This window comes from Brachyhypopomus gauderio, chromosome 3, assembly GCF_052324685.1.
Source record: "Brachyhypopomus gauderio isolate BG-103 chromosome 3, BGAUD_0.2, whole genome shotgun sequence".
Lineage (NCBI taxonomy): Eukaryota > Metazoa > Chordata > Actinopteri > Gymnotiformes > Hypopomidae > Brachyhypopomus > Brachyhypopomus gauderio.
In genome coordinates, this window is record NC_135213.1 from 1,514,878 (window position 1) to 1,533,121 (window position 18,244).

Sequence of the window (18,244 nt, forward strand, 5' to 3'; positions counted from 1 at the left end):
CACCGCACTCACCCACTAGAACATTACAGCTATCTCGAAATTGTGTTTTAGGTTTACTGTTTCCAGATTACATGCAGTGATGTCCTCTTTTCTGCTGGCCGAATTATTTGAATTTCTGGGACACGGCAAAGGACTTTTATTTTGGTTTTGTAGCGGACATTTTGGTGGCTAGCTAATTATTCTCGTTGTTTGCTAGCTAGCCACCGTTGGAAGTTTTAGTTTAGACGCCGTTCCACGTCCAGTAAACAAATAACTGTGGACGTTGAGTACGATTCTTGGTCATTTAAGGCTCGTATTTGATTAGTTCACACAGAGGAACCAGAAAGGCGATACGCCGTGCGTCATTGAGTGTGTCTAGCTAGTCCCCCTCCCAAGAAACGGCGGCATCGTCTCGGTGACTAGTGAAGACCGCTTCACCGCCTAGCTGCGTCTAAACGTCGACATGTCTTTCCGGAGGGCTGTCGGGCTGGTGTGTGGGTTTGCCGGTGGGTCTGCGGTTTTAGTTTGCGCCGCGGTGGCGGCTGAATCGCGCGGTTATTCGGGCGATAAACTGGGCGAGCGGCGCTGGCTCACGGCGGCGGTCAGTGTGCTTCACGCCGCGCAGCCGGCGTCGTGGGCTTCGGGGAACCACAGTGTGCAGTCTAGCGGATACGGCTGGGATAACAACTGGGATAAGTACGTGTCGTGCCCGTGATAAAGATCTGCTTCTGTCTCCTCGTCTCCAACTTTCTTGTGTTTCCTGTGTTTACACGTGTAGCTATTACTGTAGGGGCCGGTTATGTTCTACGCGAAAAACGTGACTCAGTTCTGCCATTGAGTAAGGAAGAGATTTGTGTTTAGTTGCTCACTTTTGTTTGTGTTTACACTGGCCCTTTGTGCCAGGAGACTTGAAATATATCATGGGAGACTGCATGAGAGGGAGGGAGAGATGGATGAACCAACCTGTTCTGACTCCATCCAGCTTCTCAGTGGCTGACAGGATGTGAGCTTCTGGGGTGAAGCTCCTCACATTGACAGCCTGGAGACACAGGTGTGAAGACCCGCGTACTAAAGAGGAGAGAGCAGAGGTTTGACGTGCTGTCCCCCTCTCTCTCTCTCTGCAGGCGGGACCCAAACTCCAGCCCGAGGAGGAAAGAGAGAAGCAAAGAGGAGAATGGCTCTGACGCAGAGAACAACAAACCCACAGCAACACGTCACATCTTCCTCATCAGACACTCCCAGTACAACCTCAACGGCAACGGAGACCGCGAGAAAACCCTCACTGCTCTAGGTACAGGAGCAGACGGCAGAATGATTTATTAGTCACTGTCTTTGCTTTTCTTTGAGTTTGAACTCTCTGAATATTTGACGAGTTTGAGTGTCATTTGAGTGCACTCCGTGTTCTGTTTGACTGAGCTCGGTGTTCCATTTCGAGTGCATTCCGCTCACGTGCGCCACGTGAGAACTGCGCTGTGTTGCAGGTCGTGAGCAGGCTGAGCTGACGGGCCAGAGGCTGGCAGCACTAGGGATCCGTTACGACGTGATGATCCATTCCAGCATGGCCCGCGCCACTGAGACGGCCAGCATCATCAGCAAGTTCCTGCCTGGTGAGGACGGGGCCGACGTCACCACGCACTGTCCTCCATAATACCGATGTTACAGTGCGTGATTCTAAAGTGTGTGTGTGTGTGTGTGTGGAGGAGTGGACCTGGTAAGCTGTGATTTACTGCGAGAAGGGGCACCCATAGAACCTGTACCTCCTGTGAGCCACTGGAAGCCCGACGCTGTGGTTAGTGCTCTATCTGATGTCTGGTACATCTGTTCATAAACCTGCTTCACACCTGTTACACACCTGTTTATACACGTTTAATACAACTGTTTACACACCCCATTTACCCACCTGTTATACATCTGTTATACACACGCTCCTACACAAGAGCTGAGAAACATGCGTCATTTCTGGTCAAATCACCTCAGGAAAGGCCATGTCAACACCACCTGCCACAGATGAATCACAGCAGAAGAACCACAGTGATGACACCGTCTGGACATTTCTGTCTGTGTTGTTCACATCAAACACCAAGTTTTATTTCAGACGCAGTTGACATCAGTTTGCGTGCTCTTCTACAGCTTGTCCAGTGGTTGAGGTGGTGGAATTGATGTTGACGCCTGGTGATTTGACACCGAATGACACGCATGTTGAGATTTAAGTCTCATACCAGCTCGTGCACCTGCTGTTTAGGTTTGGGAGATTGCTGAACAGTAATGTCACATCTAGCGAACCTGTTAGTTTAACCACATTTCTCAGCATCAAAGTGGTAGTGCTGATCTTTAAAAAAATGCATTAACTTAATGGGCTTTATTGTTCAGTAAGTGCAGCAATCTTGAAGATGTACTGTGTGGAACAGTAAATATTACATATGTGAGGCTACGTAGCCGGGTCTATTTAGTTGTTCAGACCAAGTTGTTTAGGACAACAAAGTGTTTGAGTGCAGAAGAGATGTACATAAGCCACAACCATAGGTCACTGCAGTGAAAGTGGTGTCGTGAAGCTTCTCACGTGGCTAGCTGCACGTTTCTGAAGGACTGCTTCACTATAGCTGTGGTACACTTTTGTATAGTAATCTGCAACTTCGCAGCCACATTTTTAATGTAACTCGCTCTACACTGCACACGTGTGAGTTGGGAGAGTGTCACGCAGACGTGCACCGCCGCGTGTGATCCTGTGTGCCACTTCCAGCAGTACCACGAGGACAGCGCACGCATCGAGGCGGCCTTCCGGCGCTACATCCACAGAGCAGAGCCAAAGCAGAAGGACGACAGCTATGAGATCATCGTCTGTCACGCTAACGTCATCCGCTATTTTGTGTGCAGGTGTGTGTTTGTGTGTGTGTCGTGACACGCACGTGGTCAGGGCGCTAAAGCAGATCTGTGCCTTTAAGCAGCTGTATGTTCATGCTTTTGTGTTGGACAAAACCGGTACACTCTTCTGAAGTCATAGAAAATTGTACCGCTTTGTGTAATTACTGTATGAAACCGGTGACGTTATTGAAAAGACTTGGGGATCATGAAAGCGTTGTGTTCCATGTGGGTGGGTGTAATCCTCTTGTGTGTGCGACTGTGCTGTGTGTGTGTGTGTGTGTGTGGTCATGTGTTTCAGAGCGCTGCAGTTCCCCCCTGAGGGATGGCTGCGCCTGGGCCTGAACAACGGTAGCATCACCTGGCTGACGATCCGGCCCAGCGGCCGTGTGGCGCTGCGTGCACTCGGAGACTCGGGCTTCATGCCCCCGGACAAGGTCACCCGCACCTGATCCACAGCCCCGCCCTGCTGACCAATCGCTGCGCCTCGAAGCAGACAGCAGGACCGTAAACTTGCTGTACATTTCTAGAAACTTTGAAGAAAAAAAACGAGCTATACGTGTAATGCATTTCAATTGTAATTTTTAAATGAAGCACACACTTACGTCGACCCAAATCACTGCATGACTAAATTACGAGTACTACGTGTATGTGGAATGTGAAACATTTCTCTGGAAGGTGCTGGCGTCTGAAGAGGCCTTGACCTGCTGCTCCTTCTCCCCAAGTGTCTTTAAAAGTAAATGTTCCGTGTGTTGCTGTTATGGGGTGTTTTGCTAGTTCTGGGCCGGTATCAGCACCGGGCCTTGAACCCCCCCCCCCCCCCCCTTGTCTGGACGTGTTGTTGCAAAATGTGGAGAGAGTGACACCAGCAAGTGTTTATTCTCCATTAAAATGTCAAATAGCCGCCATATGAATAACCAGCATGATCTCCATGTTATTAGCGATGCCGTTGTCCCTACACAAAGCACCTCGGTCTCTTGTAGCGCAGAACAGGTGTTTTTCAGGGTGTTTTACGCACATTTCAGAGGCCTTGATGAGAGGTTGGTGGTGTCTCTCTGGGGCACCATTTACCTGAACGTTTGTGAATGTTTTCCGATATTTTACACCTTGCAATCAAAGATTTTATTAAAGCACTTGAGAAATGTGAGAAAAGGATGGCATTGTGATATTACGTGTACTTGTTCTAAATGATTGCTGTGAACTCAGTGATGTCTGTGCGGTTTGATTTTGATATGATTAAAAATGTGTTCAGTATTTTTGGTTATTCATTTTACCCAGAAATAAACCGCATTTAACATGCTCAAATCCCAGATGTTCTTCAGGTCAAACTGAGACAGTAAAACGAGTTAAAGATAACGCACACTTTATTTGTCTTTTTCAGTAGTACATCAAATTCTTCCTCCTATGACGTAATAAAATAGAACTAGACTTGCATGCGGGGTGGGAGAAAAAATAATTAACAAAAGTAAAAACATGGACGATCACGACGTCTGATGGCAACTCCAGTTCACTTCGGTTGCACTGTTGGCGAGGCTGAGGAAGGCGTCCCATTTTTGTTTGGAGAGTGAAAAATAACAGTGCACATATGAATGTTACTGTTGGGTACTAGCACATCCTGTCCTCCTCATCTTCCCGAAGACAGGCTAGATATCAGCTCGTTTAGATATCAGCTGAGATAACAGCTCAGTTTGTCTTCCCAAGACACACCAAAAGGCACTAAAGAAGATCGGTTAAACGTGGAGCTGATGGTCGGAGGTTGCCATGACACAAACACAAAACCATCCAGAAGTTACAGAAAATCTTAAGAACGGCGATTGTTCCGCGTTGACCTGTTATTGCGAGTTGTGACTAGAGACTCCAAGTCTTAACATTGCAAATACCTGAAAAGACTGAAGAACAGATGTAATTCAGTGGGAGAGGGAGACCCAACTGTGCTTAAAGCTGCTGTGTGCGATATTCTTCACCTCCACATTCACGCAGGTCTCACAAAAAAAAAAAAAAACTTGAGGGATATGTAATCTGGCTGTACCAATTAGGAAACTCCATAAAAGAAACTCCATGAAGTCGGATACTGTACGCAGTACGCATGGGTACTGAAGAACGAGGGTGGACTCGTTCTGTCAGCCAGGAATTAGAGGAACGGTAACGTCAGTGACAGCAGCTTTAACCCGCACCTAGCAACGTGGTCCAAACAGGGAGAGCTGCTGTCCCCGTCTTCTTCAGCAACTCTGCCACTCAGGTATGCCTCTCTACACAAACAATACCTTGTAAAAGTGCAGAACATATGCACACTTACAAATAAGCCACATATTTATTTCTCAACGCAATTACAACAGGGCAAACATTCCTATAGTCAAAATTCTGAATTTAATTTCTTTTTACCAGACTAATGATTCAGAGTAAAATTGTGTGAATAAAACGCCACTGTGCCTGTAGGGGGTTCAGCGGTGCAGAAGAACAGTGTTTTAAGGCAGTTTACACCAGACCTGCTTCTTCAAGGAGTTTGTGCTACTGTCAGTTACATTGTAAGAGTAATACAGTTTTTAAATAAATTAATTTGACGTAATTTGAGGTAATGTGTTCTTCATTCCAATGAGTATTTTTTGAATGAGGGATGGTCATTCAGTTAATAAATGACAAATTTGGAACTAAAACTTGATATTTTGTTATGACCCATAAATAATTATGGACAAAATTCACACACGAACATACACACAGATATATAAAGGACAGTTGTTTAAAAATATACACTACCATTCACAACGCATAGCCCACACTAAAGTACCACATAGAGTTTATGATTCCAAACCTCCCAGACACGTCTGTTTGGGAAAATCAAGACGGAACACGGAGAGACGTTCCGAGATTTCAAAGCAAACGGCCATCGTGGAACTGGAATTCCATTTCTATGGAAACTGCAGCCAGAGACGCAAAGCTGGACGTTCCCCTGGCAAGATTCCGCAGCTTGCATTGTGACATCACCCACGTCTGTGCTGGCGTGGGAGGTGGGGCGGTTCCACTGGGCAGGGGGGCGGGGATATTTGCTATATAGGCGAATCACCGAAGTGCTTGAGACGTATGCGCTGGATGTAACTGGCAGGGCTGTAGCTAGAATGGGCGGGGCTGTAGCTAGGATGGGCGTGGCTGTAGCGTCCAGGGCTTGTGTAGTCAGGAGAGTAGGCATGTCTGACTGGACTGTAACGGTTAGCAGGAGAGATGAGAACACTCACAGGAGAACCAGGCGTCAGAGACTGCAGCCTACAGTGGCTCTTCAGCACAGCTGGAGTCGGCCAGCTAAAACACACACAAGAACACACATGGAGTTCAGACACAAAACAAATTTGCACTTGTAAATGTTGAAATGTTAAAAAAAAATATTCCCCACACACAAAGTAATAGATCTTGCATTAGGTAATTAATTCGTTTTCTATTTATTACGAATGAATTACTCAACAGAAACTGACAGTCTCTATTTGCTCTGTATGAATAGAGCTAGGCGATATGGCCCCCCAAAAAAATCTTCGATTAATTTTTTTTAAATCCGATTTTCAATTTTAATAGATTTATTTTCCTCTACTAAAAAACTACAGATGATAAAGGAATAAGTGAAAAATAAATTAACTTTTTTAACCAAATTTCCCCTTTGGGGTTAAAGTGCAACCAGAAACAAGCAAAAAACAATTGTAAACAAGTGAGAACATCCAGTAACTTTTAGAAGGCTTTCTCCAACATAGTTTAAGCATTGACACAATGCACCCTCAAACTTAAAATAAATAAACACACACCCTCAAAAAATAAATAGATATAAATAATTTGGTGCCCTTTTTAATAAAATGGAAAACAAATACAATTTAACAATTGTTGCATGTTGCGTACTGACAGTCACGCTGTTTACATTCTGATTAAGAACAGGGCTGCCCTCACTTTAGCCTAAATTCCAGCACTTTTCAAACCTGGAACACAATGCAACATTAATTTTTGTCAGGTAAATGTGTCTTCCCCTGTTTTTGAGGGGTGTTTCTTTATACTACCACATATCGTTTCGGACGTATAAATGCTTGCGCCGTTCGCGCGAAAGTATAATCCATTGAAGCGGGTTTGGTAACCGAGGCAGAAACCGCTTAATCCAAAATATCCCGCGGAGGGAAACTTTATTCAAAACGCAACTAAACAATAGCACTCTTCGCTCTCTCCGGTTTCAAACACCTTACAGCGAGGACTTGTTTGGTCTACGTCTGACGCCGAACCAACCGAACCAACTCCAGATCACGGAGCTAGTTGCTCTTTTCTTGGGTACAAGCTCCACCGTCATGTTTATGTGTGTGTGTGTGTGTGTTGAGGGTGGATGGGTGGGAGGTGCTAAACTCACTGAACTACGGGAGCCCACAGTGCAGCGTCGGTGGTGAAAATTAAGACTCAGAAAATCAATTTTCATAAAAACACATCGTCCTTAAATTCGTAAATTCGAATTAATAGATAATATCGATTAATCGCCCAGCTCTATGTATGAGCATGTATGATTTGCACTGTGAAACATTGCACTGCTAGCATAAGCGTGGGGGGTGTGGTTTGGGGGAAAGTCATGGCCAAGCAATAGGTTGAGTAGCTATGGAGGCTTGTCGAGTGGGTGGAGTTATGGCAGCCAGCAGTGTGTCCTCACCTCTCCCTCTCCACACTGGAGAAAGACTGCACCGTGTTCCTCCACCTGTGCACGTTGGGGAACCTGAGCGGGTCGACGTCGACACCCTCAATGGCAGCAAGAACCTCACGGTCCAGCCTGGAGGGCGACTCCCTGGGGGTGGGGAAAGGAGAGAGGACCTGTGAGAACACAGGAACACCAGCATGGAGAGGGCGACCCCTGGGGTGCAGAAAGGGGCGGAGCCAGTGAGAATACGAACGCCAGGCTGCAGAGGGGGCAGAACCTGGGGGTAGGGGCTATAGTTCTCAGGAACTCCAGCCTGGAGAGGGCAGGGCCTGTGAGAACCCAGGAACACCTGGAGAGGGTACAACCCCATGTGCCATTCTGGAATCAACCCCCCTGTACTTCACTGGTGCAGGAGCCACACCAGGTGTCAGGAAACAAGAATAAGCACATATTTTTACATTTTACATATTCGCAGTACAGACAACCTCATTTTGCATATTCACAATACTGACAACCCTTGTGAACACAATACAGTCTAAGTCAATGACCATCAAACAACAGTAGGACAGAGATAACAGTGGTTAGCCCTCACAGTTTATGTTCGTATTTCTCAACCCAGTTCTTGGGGCCCACCACACGGCTCCAAACAGACATGTTGGAAACTGTCAGAGCAAAAATATGGACAGTCAGGGAGGCTGAGGGTTGAGGGTTAAACGTAGACCAGTGATTGAGGGTTAAACCAGTGCCCGTAATTAGCTTCCATGTTCCAACATATTAGGATGAGCTCATGAAGATGAACATTTGAGGAAATTACCCAGATGTGTAAGAGAAGGGCGATTGTAACCAGTGTGCTGTAAACATCAGGCCCAGTGCTGTGGAAAAGTCCCCCCTGCTGGCAGACTCACCCTTCGATGAACAGCTCTTTTCTGGCCCGGGGGGGCGTGGTGGGGATGACGTCATGTGATCGGTCAAACGATTTGTAGGACCCGGAGGAGGTGGAGCTGCCGTGATCCCACGACCTGGAGCGAGCGCAGGGCGACCTCTCCATGCCCGACCCGGCACCGGTCCTCACGCCCTCCTCCGCCATGAAATACTCTTCCGAACTCCCGCTGGTCGATGCTCCCTCCCCTCCGTCTTCCATGCCGAGGCGTCCGAGGCCGGCGGCGAGCTCCGCGGCGGCGGGGGCCTCCCGGTGGCGTCTCCCCCCGCTCCTCCGCCTCTCCCTGGGGCTGCCGTCCGTGTGGTCATGCAGGGACATGCGCTCGAACTCCACCATCAAGTTGGTGATGGGTGAGGGCAGGGAGGCGGAGCCTCGCGGGGGCGTGCGCTCCCCCTCGGCTCCGCCCTCGCCGTTCTTCCCCGCCTCCAGCAGCAGCTCGCGCTCAGCCGCAGCCTCGATGAGGGAGGAGCCCTGAGGCAGGATGTGGAACTCCATCCTCCCGGTGGCCACACCCCGCGGGACGTCCCGCGGACCGCCCGAGATGCTGGTGAGAGCGGCGTTCTGACGGTTCTTCATCTCCTCCAGGGAGATGTCGGCGCCCTCGTCCAGGAACGCCCCCACTGACACGGAGTTACTGAACTTCCTCGGCTTGCCTGTAATGTCATAGGCACATGCTCAATGGTGTCTTCATACACTGAACAGACTATGTGTACTGCAAGGGGTTTAGTGCGGGATGTTTACTACATGGATAGGCACTGCTCTTGTTACCTGGCGATGGAGTGCGGAACCTGTTGCTGGTCTCGTTCTCGCCGGGCTCCCCGTGAGGATGCTCAGTGAAGTTCTTCCTGCTGAGGTACTCCTCCAGGCGCCGGAGACCGTCGGCCGAGGATAGATCTACGAAACCATCCAGGAAACCCCAGAACTCCGCCCAGGGGTGGCCATGCTCACGGGCCAGGAGCCTGAGAGCAGAGCACGCGTGCGCGCACACACACACACACACACACACACACACACACACACAGAAAAAGAAACACACATATTCCTCAGAATGTGGTCCAAACCAAAATTTTTTTGTTTACCGTTCAAGATTTCTTTACCTTTCAAAGATCAGCTGCTACGTATCAGCTGTAAGAGGGAGAGTATTTGTGTGAAGGTATGTGTATTTGTGTGTATATTAGTGGTGGGACTTTAACGCCTTAATTACGATTAATTAATTACAGGGAAAATAACGAACTAAAAAAATGTACGCATTTTAACGCATTTGACACTTTTGCACGGTGGAATGTTTCTCAGTGCATGAGTTCCAGGCATACAGATTATATGGACGCACAATAAGATGAGCATGATGGAGATGTACAAACAAAAATAGTACAAACAAAAATAGTGTTGTTTGCACTTTAAGTAGGAAGGAGTTAGCTTATCACAGGAGCACTTCCACCCTTCGTTACCACCTTAACGCAAAACATGTTGGGACTAACGTGCAGGTCAGTAATGATGACTTAGCTGCTAAATGTATTTCTAGCACGAGCAAACAGTGTCGCCAGTCAACGCTCGACCACATGTCGGGGTTCAAATTAAGAAACAAAATGTCAAAGTCCACGTCAAATTGACCAATTCAGTGGTGAGATGGATTGCTGTGGACTGTAGACCGCTCTCTGTGGTCGAAGGCTTAAGTAAGACGCGGCAAGTTTAAACGCCTCCGCCGTTCGTGGAGGTTCGTGAGAGGTGTGCGGAGTCGCGCGCTACGGTCAATAGTGAAAGTATAATCCAAGCTTTACAAGAAATGCTGCACATTGTGTCAGCTGATGCAAGTTACGAACTGCCGTCCAGAAAGACAATGTCGAAGAAAATCCAGCAGCTGTATGATGAGGAAAGGGAAGTAAAACAGGTTATTGTGAAGAGCGCCACAAATGTGGCTCTGACTGGGGATCACTGGACCTCTGTTAGCAACAAGAATTATCTTGGTGTGACAGCTCATATTATAGATGATGAATGGAAGATCCAGTCATTTGCTTTGAGCATGCAGAAGACCACTTCTAGGCACTATGGAGATGCCTGTGGCAGAGGCCTGGGAAATTAAAGAAAGTCTACCATCTAAAATGGTATTAAAAACATCTTATGATTTATTTTATTTTAGTTCTTATTCTTCCAATATCCTTTTCCAGAATTTCCAGTGTTCTGAAAACTGTTTGCTTTGTTTTCTGCACTCATCTATTGGCAGGGTTCATACACTTTTTTGACAATTAATTTCCATGACTTTTCCATGACTTTGAGGCAAATTTTAATGACTATACATTCTCTAAACATATGTGTAGACATGAAAAATAAGAAAAAACTCCAGGCCAAAATTCCACAGTATATCATAAATTAATGACAAGCCACGTGGTTTAATTGAAAAAATAAACATTTACCGTATTTTCAATATCAATATAAACCGGAGTTACGACCAACTTTTTTTTATTTTGCGTGGTGCGCGGAGGAGCAGTGGCAACACTGTGGAGTGTAGTGGAGTGTTGTGTTGTGTAGTGTTGTGGAGTGTAGTGTACGATAAGCTGAGGCAGCCGAGCCTCCACCGCAGCCCTTCTCGCGTTGTACGCACGAGAACATCGTTAGTTTTTTTTCTATACTGTGTTTACGATCAAAACGTATCTAAATCTAGGGTCGCGCTTAACGACGAAAACTGCTTTACGACAGACTTTTCAGTCTCTAACCCCATCGTTAACCAATTGGTTAACCACACAGTGCACATTTTTCACGCCCCGTGTCCTTGTCTTTCACAAGCCATAGCTTGTATTTGTCCAACTGAAGCAGCCATTGTTGAATCGGTATTTACCAGCATTACGTGATTTACATCAAAGCACAATCTACAGCTTCGCTTGGAGTCCGACGCTAACGCAGTGAACTTACGTGTGAAGTTACGTTAGTGGTCTGCACAATGAAAAAAAATGGCTATATTATATATATATATTTTTTTTTCTTCCGGTTATCATAACAACATACATTTATTGTGTCAAGCAAATTTCCATGAATTTTCCAAAACATTTGAGTATTTTTTATTTTTCCAAAACTTATCCAGGCCTGGAAATTGCTATTTTCAAATTCCATAACTTTTCCAGGTTTTTCATGACCGTACGAACCTTGTATTGGTCTGTGTAGTAGACTGGTGGAAAAATAAACAAGATGTTGAGGTTTATGATTATGTTCATTGATTCATTCATCATTCAAACAAATTAATATTTCTCATGTGAAATATTGAAATGCAATTAAAATGCAATTAATTTCGATTAATTAATTACAAAGATTCTAATTAATTCGATTAATTTTTTTTATCGCGTCCCACCCCTAGTGTATATATGTAACAGTGTGTGTGTGAATGGGTTTGTCTGTGAGTGTGTGTATGAGAATGAGTTTGTGTGTAAGTGCACATGAGCCATGTTTCCTACCTGCCCACCCGCTCAGCACCGCGGTCTGGGTCGGACTTCAGGATGTGCTGGAAATACCCAGCTCGCTCTCTAGGGGGCGTCTTCCACACTTTCCGGAACTCCTCCGCCTACATAGCACAAGACCAGCACAACCAATCACACACCGTGAGACCAGCAGTGAAGCTGTTTAAGCCCCTCCCCCATCCATTGCCTCCACTCACATTCAAAGGACTTAAAGGGCCAACAAAGGCCCTAACCATCATCACAGGCTCTATGGGGCTTCTGGGTAACCGTGGTGACAGATTTTCCATTGGTTCAGGTGACCAAGGAGCACCGATTACAGGCTGGGCAGAGTTGTCAGCAGCTCGTAGGAGTGGTACAAAGAATCGGTCTACAACAAACAAACAGTGTCAACGACAACGACGTGGTTCACATAAACATAAGTGTATAGCGTAAACTGAATGGTTAGCTACCTTCTAAATATTCGGTGATCTTCTGCTTGACCTCCTGGATTTGGCTTTTGTCTTTCATCCTCTCACAGATGACCTGCAGGTGAAGGAGAACAGCGCTTGGGCACGTTTGACAGCCACCACAACCCCCCCCCCCCGGCAAAGTGCACTGTGGGTAACTCACGTCCACAGGCCTCTGGTCGTATTTGTTCTTGCGATTCTTCACGATGTCAGGGTGAGAGCACAGAACGTTCACGACGTCCACGCAGCCGAACTTGCACGCAAAGTGTAGCGGAGTCTCAAAGCCCTGGCAACACAGGACACACAGACCACGACTAACACAGCAGCACCTGTGTGTGTGTGTGTGTGTGTGTGTGTGTGTGTGTGTGTGTGTGTGTGTGTGACAGGGTCAGCTGGGTTAATGAAGATAACCTGCAGTTTTATCCGCTGTAGGGACTGTCATTGTACAACTCTTTTGGGTTCCTCTACCGTGTGTGTGTGTGTGTGTGAGAGACTCACGGCCTTATCGGGTGTGTTGAGGTACAGGTCTACAATGTAGCGTATGCGTTTGGACAGCATACTGTCCTGGTCGTCGGGGTACATGAGACGCATGAACTCAGGGTTGTCTAGCGTGTCCAACAGCAGCTGAGCCACACGTGCCTGGTTCTCCTTCGCAGCTACATGCATCACGTTATAGCGACAGCCCTCCTGTCTCACACACACACACACACACACGCACACACACGCACACACACGCACACACACGCACGCACGCACGCACGCGCACGCACGCACGCACACACGCACACACACGCACACACCCACAACACACGCACACTTCAGCAAATCCTTCAAAGAGACAACCAAGTACTGCAGGCCATATGAATATTTTTAAGTCTTGACAAGCGCTCCCACGGCCAGTCACACAGCCAGCGGCCCACTTTACATTTCTAGAGTTCTTTAGTACAAACTCAGACAACAGGCTCCGCCCCTCAGCACTGCGAATGACATCAGAACACAGACACACGGGTAACCGTAACCAAGGCTATTCTCCACTCGTCAGTATCTGTTTACAAAGCGCCTTGCGGGACGGTGATTACCGATCAGCCAGGATATCGATTTACGATTTTTACGTGTGAGAGAGTGTGCGTGCAGTGGTGGGCCTGTAGAGGGCGCTGACCTGCACCACAGTGGGGTTGTCTCCAGAGCCGATGAGGTAGCGGGGGTTGCTCCACACCAGCTCGCTGAAGGCCGCCTCGTCACCCCGCTCCACCGCCCGACGTAGCTTGGCCGTGAGGTCCTGCGTGCGTGGACTCTTGAAGCTGTTGGCACGCTCACGACTGATGCTGTCCACCTCCGCCAGCACGCAGCCCTCTGAGGAGAGGGGAGGAGAGAGGAAGGAGGGGAGGGAGGGAGGAGGGGAGGGAGGATTTAGCACAAACAGGTTATAATGGAGTCAGGGCTCATAGGGGTTATAACAGAGGCAGGGGTCACTGGGGTTACAACAGAGGCAGGGGTCACTGAGGTTACAACAGAGGCAGGGGTCACTGGGGTTACAACAGAGGCAGGGGTCACTGGGGTTACAACAGAGGCAGGGGTCACTGGGGTTACAACAGAGGCAGGGGTCACTGGGGTTACAACAGAGGCAAGGGTCACTGGGGTTACAACAGAGGCAAGGGTCACTGGGGTTACAACAGAGGCAGGGGTCACTGGGGTTACAACAGAGGCAGGAGTCATGGGGTAATAATGGGGTCAGGGGTTATAATGGACTCAGAGCCTGAGTGTTAGAGGTTATAATGAAATCAAAGGACATGGGGTTATAATGAGGTCAGGGCCTGAGTGATAAGAGTAGATATAGCTGTAGCGTGGACAAGTGGCTCTGATGCACCTTTGTGGAGGCCCAGGGCAGCTTTAACAGGGGACAGGCAGGGGGCACTCTTGCTTGGGGACGGGTAGTAGTCACAGATGCCCTTGGCGAACTTCTCGGCATCTTCTCGCGAGGAGAACGCCTTAAAGCGAGCGCCCTTCATCACCTTGACAACCTGCAGCGCTTCCTTGCGGTCTGTGTACACATGAATCCTTTCTACAGAGAACAGGAAACACACAGAAATACCAATCACTGCAGCAGCTGAATAATCAGAAGAGTGTCCGTTATGAGACCCGCATCATGAGTTTTGATTCATAAAGCACTGTTTAATTCATTAATTCTAATAAAGCACTGTTTGATTCATAAAGCACTGTTTAAAAGGAATGGATTTATATGAGAACACCTGGCTAAGATCCAGGGGGCTAGAGGCCACACCTATCAGACATCCCCAATGAGAATAAAATACATTTTTTCAACAGATTATCAACTGTTAAAGGTACAGCTCAAGGTTCCTTGCTATGCAGGTCAAGATATGCGTTAAAGGCATTATCCAACTTGTTAGCTGCAGTTTCATTCACTGCAGAGTCATCTTAGGGATTGGCTATGGGGGAAGGAAGGGGCGGAGCTTAGGGCCATGGCGATAACTGCATTAGCATGGTATCACAGTGATGCCTACAACAGGCTTGAGTTCGTCATTACCGTTACATTTGGCTTTGAGCGGAACGACAGACAGTTGGGGAATCTGGACGATGCAATACGTCACATTTGTGTTATGAGGAAGAGGCGTGTAGGAGCCAGACACTGTAACCAGGCTCAGCCTGTAAGATGAGAAGGGCGGAGAATTCTCACAAAACATTGTAGTTCTGAGTAAAGGACTCCCACTCACGTTGGTGCCGTGACCCTGCCTGAAACGTTTACCAGCATGTTGATGGCATAACGTGCACGTACATCTGTAAGACAGCGGCTGCAGAGACGCATCTAACAAGCACCAGCATGGCACCTGCGGTATACATCTATTCTCAAACACCATCAAATGCCAGTTAGTGGGCTAGCAGCAACTAACGCTAGCTCATGTGCTAACCCTAGCTAACACCAACAGCTTTCCGTTGTTCACTGGTTGATGCTGGTATTGTTGAAGCCAAAACATTTTCTGTGGATGGGAGCTGTGGTCAACTCTTCTATGAAAAAACACTGTGTCCATAGCTAACTGCTTAGCTACTAGCAACCTTGCTCCCAAAAGTGCAAAAATAATAATCAAATGCTCCTTTAAACTAGACTAAGTAAACATGCTGACAAGAAACACAAAGACTGAAAAATAAACCAATGAGATATGCCGATGTACTGCACAGTGAGCAGTTCAATGAGCACCACTGTAGCAACTTCTAGGCTAGCTTTAACAGTGAGTCTGTCTGTCTCCCTTTCACACACAATACACTCACAGTACATGATGCATTTACATCTTACAAAAAATCCAGATCAGGCTATTATTAGCATTATTATAATTTTGTCATCACTATAAATGTGCTTAGAGCAAAAGCCTATAATTCGCTGTTTGAAGAATACACAAGGCTTATCTATTTTGAGCTGTGTTGTATTCAGTGTCTATGCTCCAAGCCAAATGTGTTTCTGAGCTTTTGTTTAGTTTGTATGTTGCAGATGCTTTTTCACTGTGGTGAGAAAAAGCTCAATTCCTTCACAGCCCTAGTGGTGTTTTCAGGTATTACACAATGGGAGGCGGAGTTTAAAGCATTACACAATCAGGGTGGGATTTAAATAATTATATGGAGGCGGGGTCTAATAAATTACACACTAGGGGGCGGAGTTTAGAGATTTACATGTTTCTTTATGCTACTGTATTAACCAGAACATGCACATCAAGAATCACCCATGACGTTTTTGGGCAGTGACAGCTTTCAAACAGCACTGACTGTGACTACGTTGCTGGTGAATCTGAGGTCTCACCGTTCCTAGCCAGCACGTCCTCCCACAGTGGACACACGCCGAAGTAGGTAGGAGAGACCTGAGGGGTCTCGCAAGGCGTCTGGGTGTCGGACGGGCACGTGTCATCATCCACCGGGCTGCTGGACAATGCCCCTGCCCCGCTCTTCTCCATCAAAGGCTCTTCCTCTGGGGGGTTAAGGCCTAGGTCATAACCCACATCCCCCTCCTCGCCTGCTGGGGGATCCGGGGCCAGAGCAGAACCGCCGGGGGGAGCCTCGTCCGGCGTAGCCCCGGCTCCTGGGTCCGCGGCCTCCAGCAGGGCTCGGGCGAGCTTGCGCTCGAACACGGCCCGTGTGGAGTCTGTGATGGGGCCACACTTCAGGTTGGCATTAATGATCTCTTCCCTCAGCTCATCGGCACTCAAAGACCTGAGACGGCCCAAAGCAGTCTCCATCCTGCTGCAGCTGCTCCACACACACACACACACACACACACACACACACACACACACACACACACACACAATCAGAAAGGCTGTGTGATGCAGGTTTTTACTTTCCCACCTTTACAGAAACTCCTACGGTGTAGGAACTGTTATAATTACAGCCTGTTCTGCTTCATGTACAGACAGACAGCAGCTAAGGCAAAAAAAAACCAGTCAGGGTCTACAGCACAAAATACCACCACGGAAAGTCACTTATGTTATCTAGACAATTTATATGATACGATTTTAACCTAATCTCTAACGCAGCAAGTCGGGCTACGCTGACTACTGAGAGCTCTTTATCTCAAGAAATACATTCACATCAGCTCTTCTGAAGTCTTCTGGTGGGCATTAAATGTACTTCAGACGAACATTTCACTAAACAAAACGACAAATCTCATACGCTCCGACAGAAACGGCAATAGTCCTTAAAAATACCAAATCTGTTTGAATATCGCATGCATTTCTGCATGCAGTGTAGCCACGTATCATGAACCAGAGGAGGGCAACACCGCTCGATCGCATTAAAAACACACTAGGATTTAAAATTGGCCGTGATTGCAAGTCGGAGATTTACTAAAAAAAAAAAAAAGAATAATCGATGCACCGGTGCCGTGTGCAGGAGGCTGGAGCCGGATCAGCCGTCGCCCGTCGCACCACGTCCGTGTAAAGTTTATGACAGCCGAGGCGTCACACCCAAAGACACACAAGGCAGCTTTTGTGATCTGAGACCAGATCATGGAGGTACAAAACGTGTCCACTTCACCACGTCGTCCCCGGACCACTTACCACCATGTGTTAAGACAGCTGCCGACCATTCACGACGGTACAATCCGAAACGGAGCTGCTCTACGGACCGCGACGCCGCGGACGGGCCGAGACGCGCGTTGTTTACAGGCGCCCGTGCGCATGCGCAGTGCCACAGGGAGGCTTCACGAGTTTTGAGCGGCTTGGCCGGTTGGAGGGAGTCGACCGACCCGAATGTGAAATATACCGTTAAAAATAACCAAACGTCTCACCTTAATACAATGTTTGGATCATACTGCATCACCTTTCCATTATAGGAGCGTGATATAACGTGAAGTGTCAAAGCTGACTGTCAAGCTCGGCAACCTGCCATTGGTGGAAGTCCAAAGGCGCCGAGTCGGGAGACAACGAGGAGACAATATTACCACACGCGCGCACACAGACACGCGCGTGCACACACGCACGCACGCGCGCTGCGAGGGGCTCCGCTCTCGTTACTCCTCAAGTCTTATGAACGCTCCTCTCTGGACGTCGTTCAGGTCGTCGGCCGCTAGCACGTACCGCACGGTCCTACGGTTGCTGACGGGTTTCAAGACGTTTTAATTGCGCCAACTTTTTGCGCAAACAAGCTAATTTAATCAGGACGGCTAGTTCGCTAATATGATGGGCATGGTGGACGGTAGCTAGCGGGTAGTTGGCTACTTCCCGGAGGTTTTCTTCTTCTTCGCCGCCCCTGCGTGTTTTTTTCATGAAAGATTGTTACAGCGCCACTTCTGTTGAGCTCATGTAATTACCTATAGTTAAATTACAATGACGTTTAGCTTTGCACGGTTTAAACCTTTGGTTTGAACATCCACATCGGCAGAAACGACTCTTCATACTAGATCCCGGTCCATGTCGGCTATTAATAA

At 47.7% G+C, this 18,244-nt stretch overlaps 2 protein-coding genes across 4 annotated transcripts; one reads left to right on the forward strand and one right to left on the reverse strand.

Moving 5' to 3' along the window:
- Positions 1-142: 142 nt before the first annotated feature.
- Positions 143-4,092, forward strand: pgam5 (PGAM family member 5, serine/threonine protein phosphatase, mitochondrial). 2 transcript variants are annotated; one of them, XM_076998843.1, is made up of 6 exons: positions 143-675; positions 1,104-1,270; positions 1,461-1,586; positions 1,680-1,768; positions 2,723-2,853; positions 3,140-4,092. In XM_076998843.1, the coding sequence occupies exons 1-6, from the start codon at positions 443-445 to the stop codon at positions 3,288-3,290; spliced, it is 897 nt and encodes a 298-aa protein (XP_076854958.1). In that variant the 5' UTR covers positions 143-442; the 3' UTR covers positions 3,291-4,092. The 2 variants fall into 2 exon arrangements, with proteins under 2 accessions (XP_076854958.1, XP_076854957.1); XM_076998842.1 differs by having other exon boundaries at positions 144-675; positions 2,720-2,853.
- A 92-nt stretch (positions 4,093-4,184) lies between these two features.
- Positions 4,185-18,035, reverse strand: ankle2 (ankyrin repeat and LEM domain containing 2). 2 transcript variants are annotated; one of them, XM_076998840.1, is made up of 13 exons: positions 17,606-18,035; positions 16,124-16,566; positions 14,183-14,377; positions 13,475-13,668; positions 12,814-13,002; positions 12,479-12,601; positions 12,319-12,391; positions 12,067-12,236; positions 11,867-11,973; positions 9,192-9,382; positions 8,389-9,076; positions 7,499-7,630; positions 4,185-6,132 (listed from the first exon to the last, which is right to left on the reverse strand). In XM_076998840.1, the coding sequence occupies exons 1-13, from the start codon at positions 17,632-17,634 to the stop codon at positions 5,883-5,885; spliced, it is 2,784 nt and encodes a 927-aa protein (XP_076854955.1). In that variant the 5' UTR covers positions 17,635-18,035; the 3' UTR covers positions 4,185-5,882. The 2 variants fall into 2 exon arrangements, with proteins under 2 accessions (XP_076854955.1, XP_076854953.1); XM_076998838.1 differs by lacking the exon at positions 17,606-18,035 and adding an exon at positions 17,376-17,528.
- Positions 18,036-18,244: the final 209 nt, after the last annotated feature.

What these genes read in the sequence shown, in the direction of transcription:
- ankle2 (XM_076998840.1), bottom strand. Translation starts at nt 17,634, where the DNA reads ATGCAGTATGATCCAAACATTGTATTAAG. An exon ending in GATCCAAACATTGTATTAAG is followed by an intron (nt 16,567 to 17,605) that starts GTGAGACGTTTG and finishes TGTGTGGAGCAG; the next exon opens with CTGCAGCAGGATGGAGACTG. An exon ending in GCCCTTTAAGTCCTTTGAAT is followed by an intron (nt 11,974 to 12,066) that starts GTGAGTGGAGGC and finishes TGTGCTATGTAG; the next exon opens with GCGGAGGAGTTCCGGAAAGT.
- pgam5 (XM_076998842.1), top strand. Translation starts at nt 443, where the DNA reads ATGTCTTTCCGGAGGGCTGTCGGGCTGGTGTGTGGGTTTGCCGGTGGG. An exon ending in CATCAGCAAGTTCCTGCCTG is followed by an intron (nt 1,587 to 1,679) that starts GTGAGGACGGGG and finishes GTGTGTGTGGAG; the next exon opens with GAGTGGACCTGGTAAGCTGT. An exon ending in ATCCGCTATTTTGTGTGCAG is followed by an intron (nt 2,854 to 3,139) that starts GTGTGTGTTTGT and finishes CATGTGTTTCAG; the next exon opens with AGCGCTGCAGTTCCCCCCTG.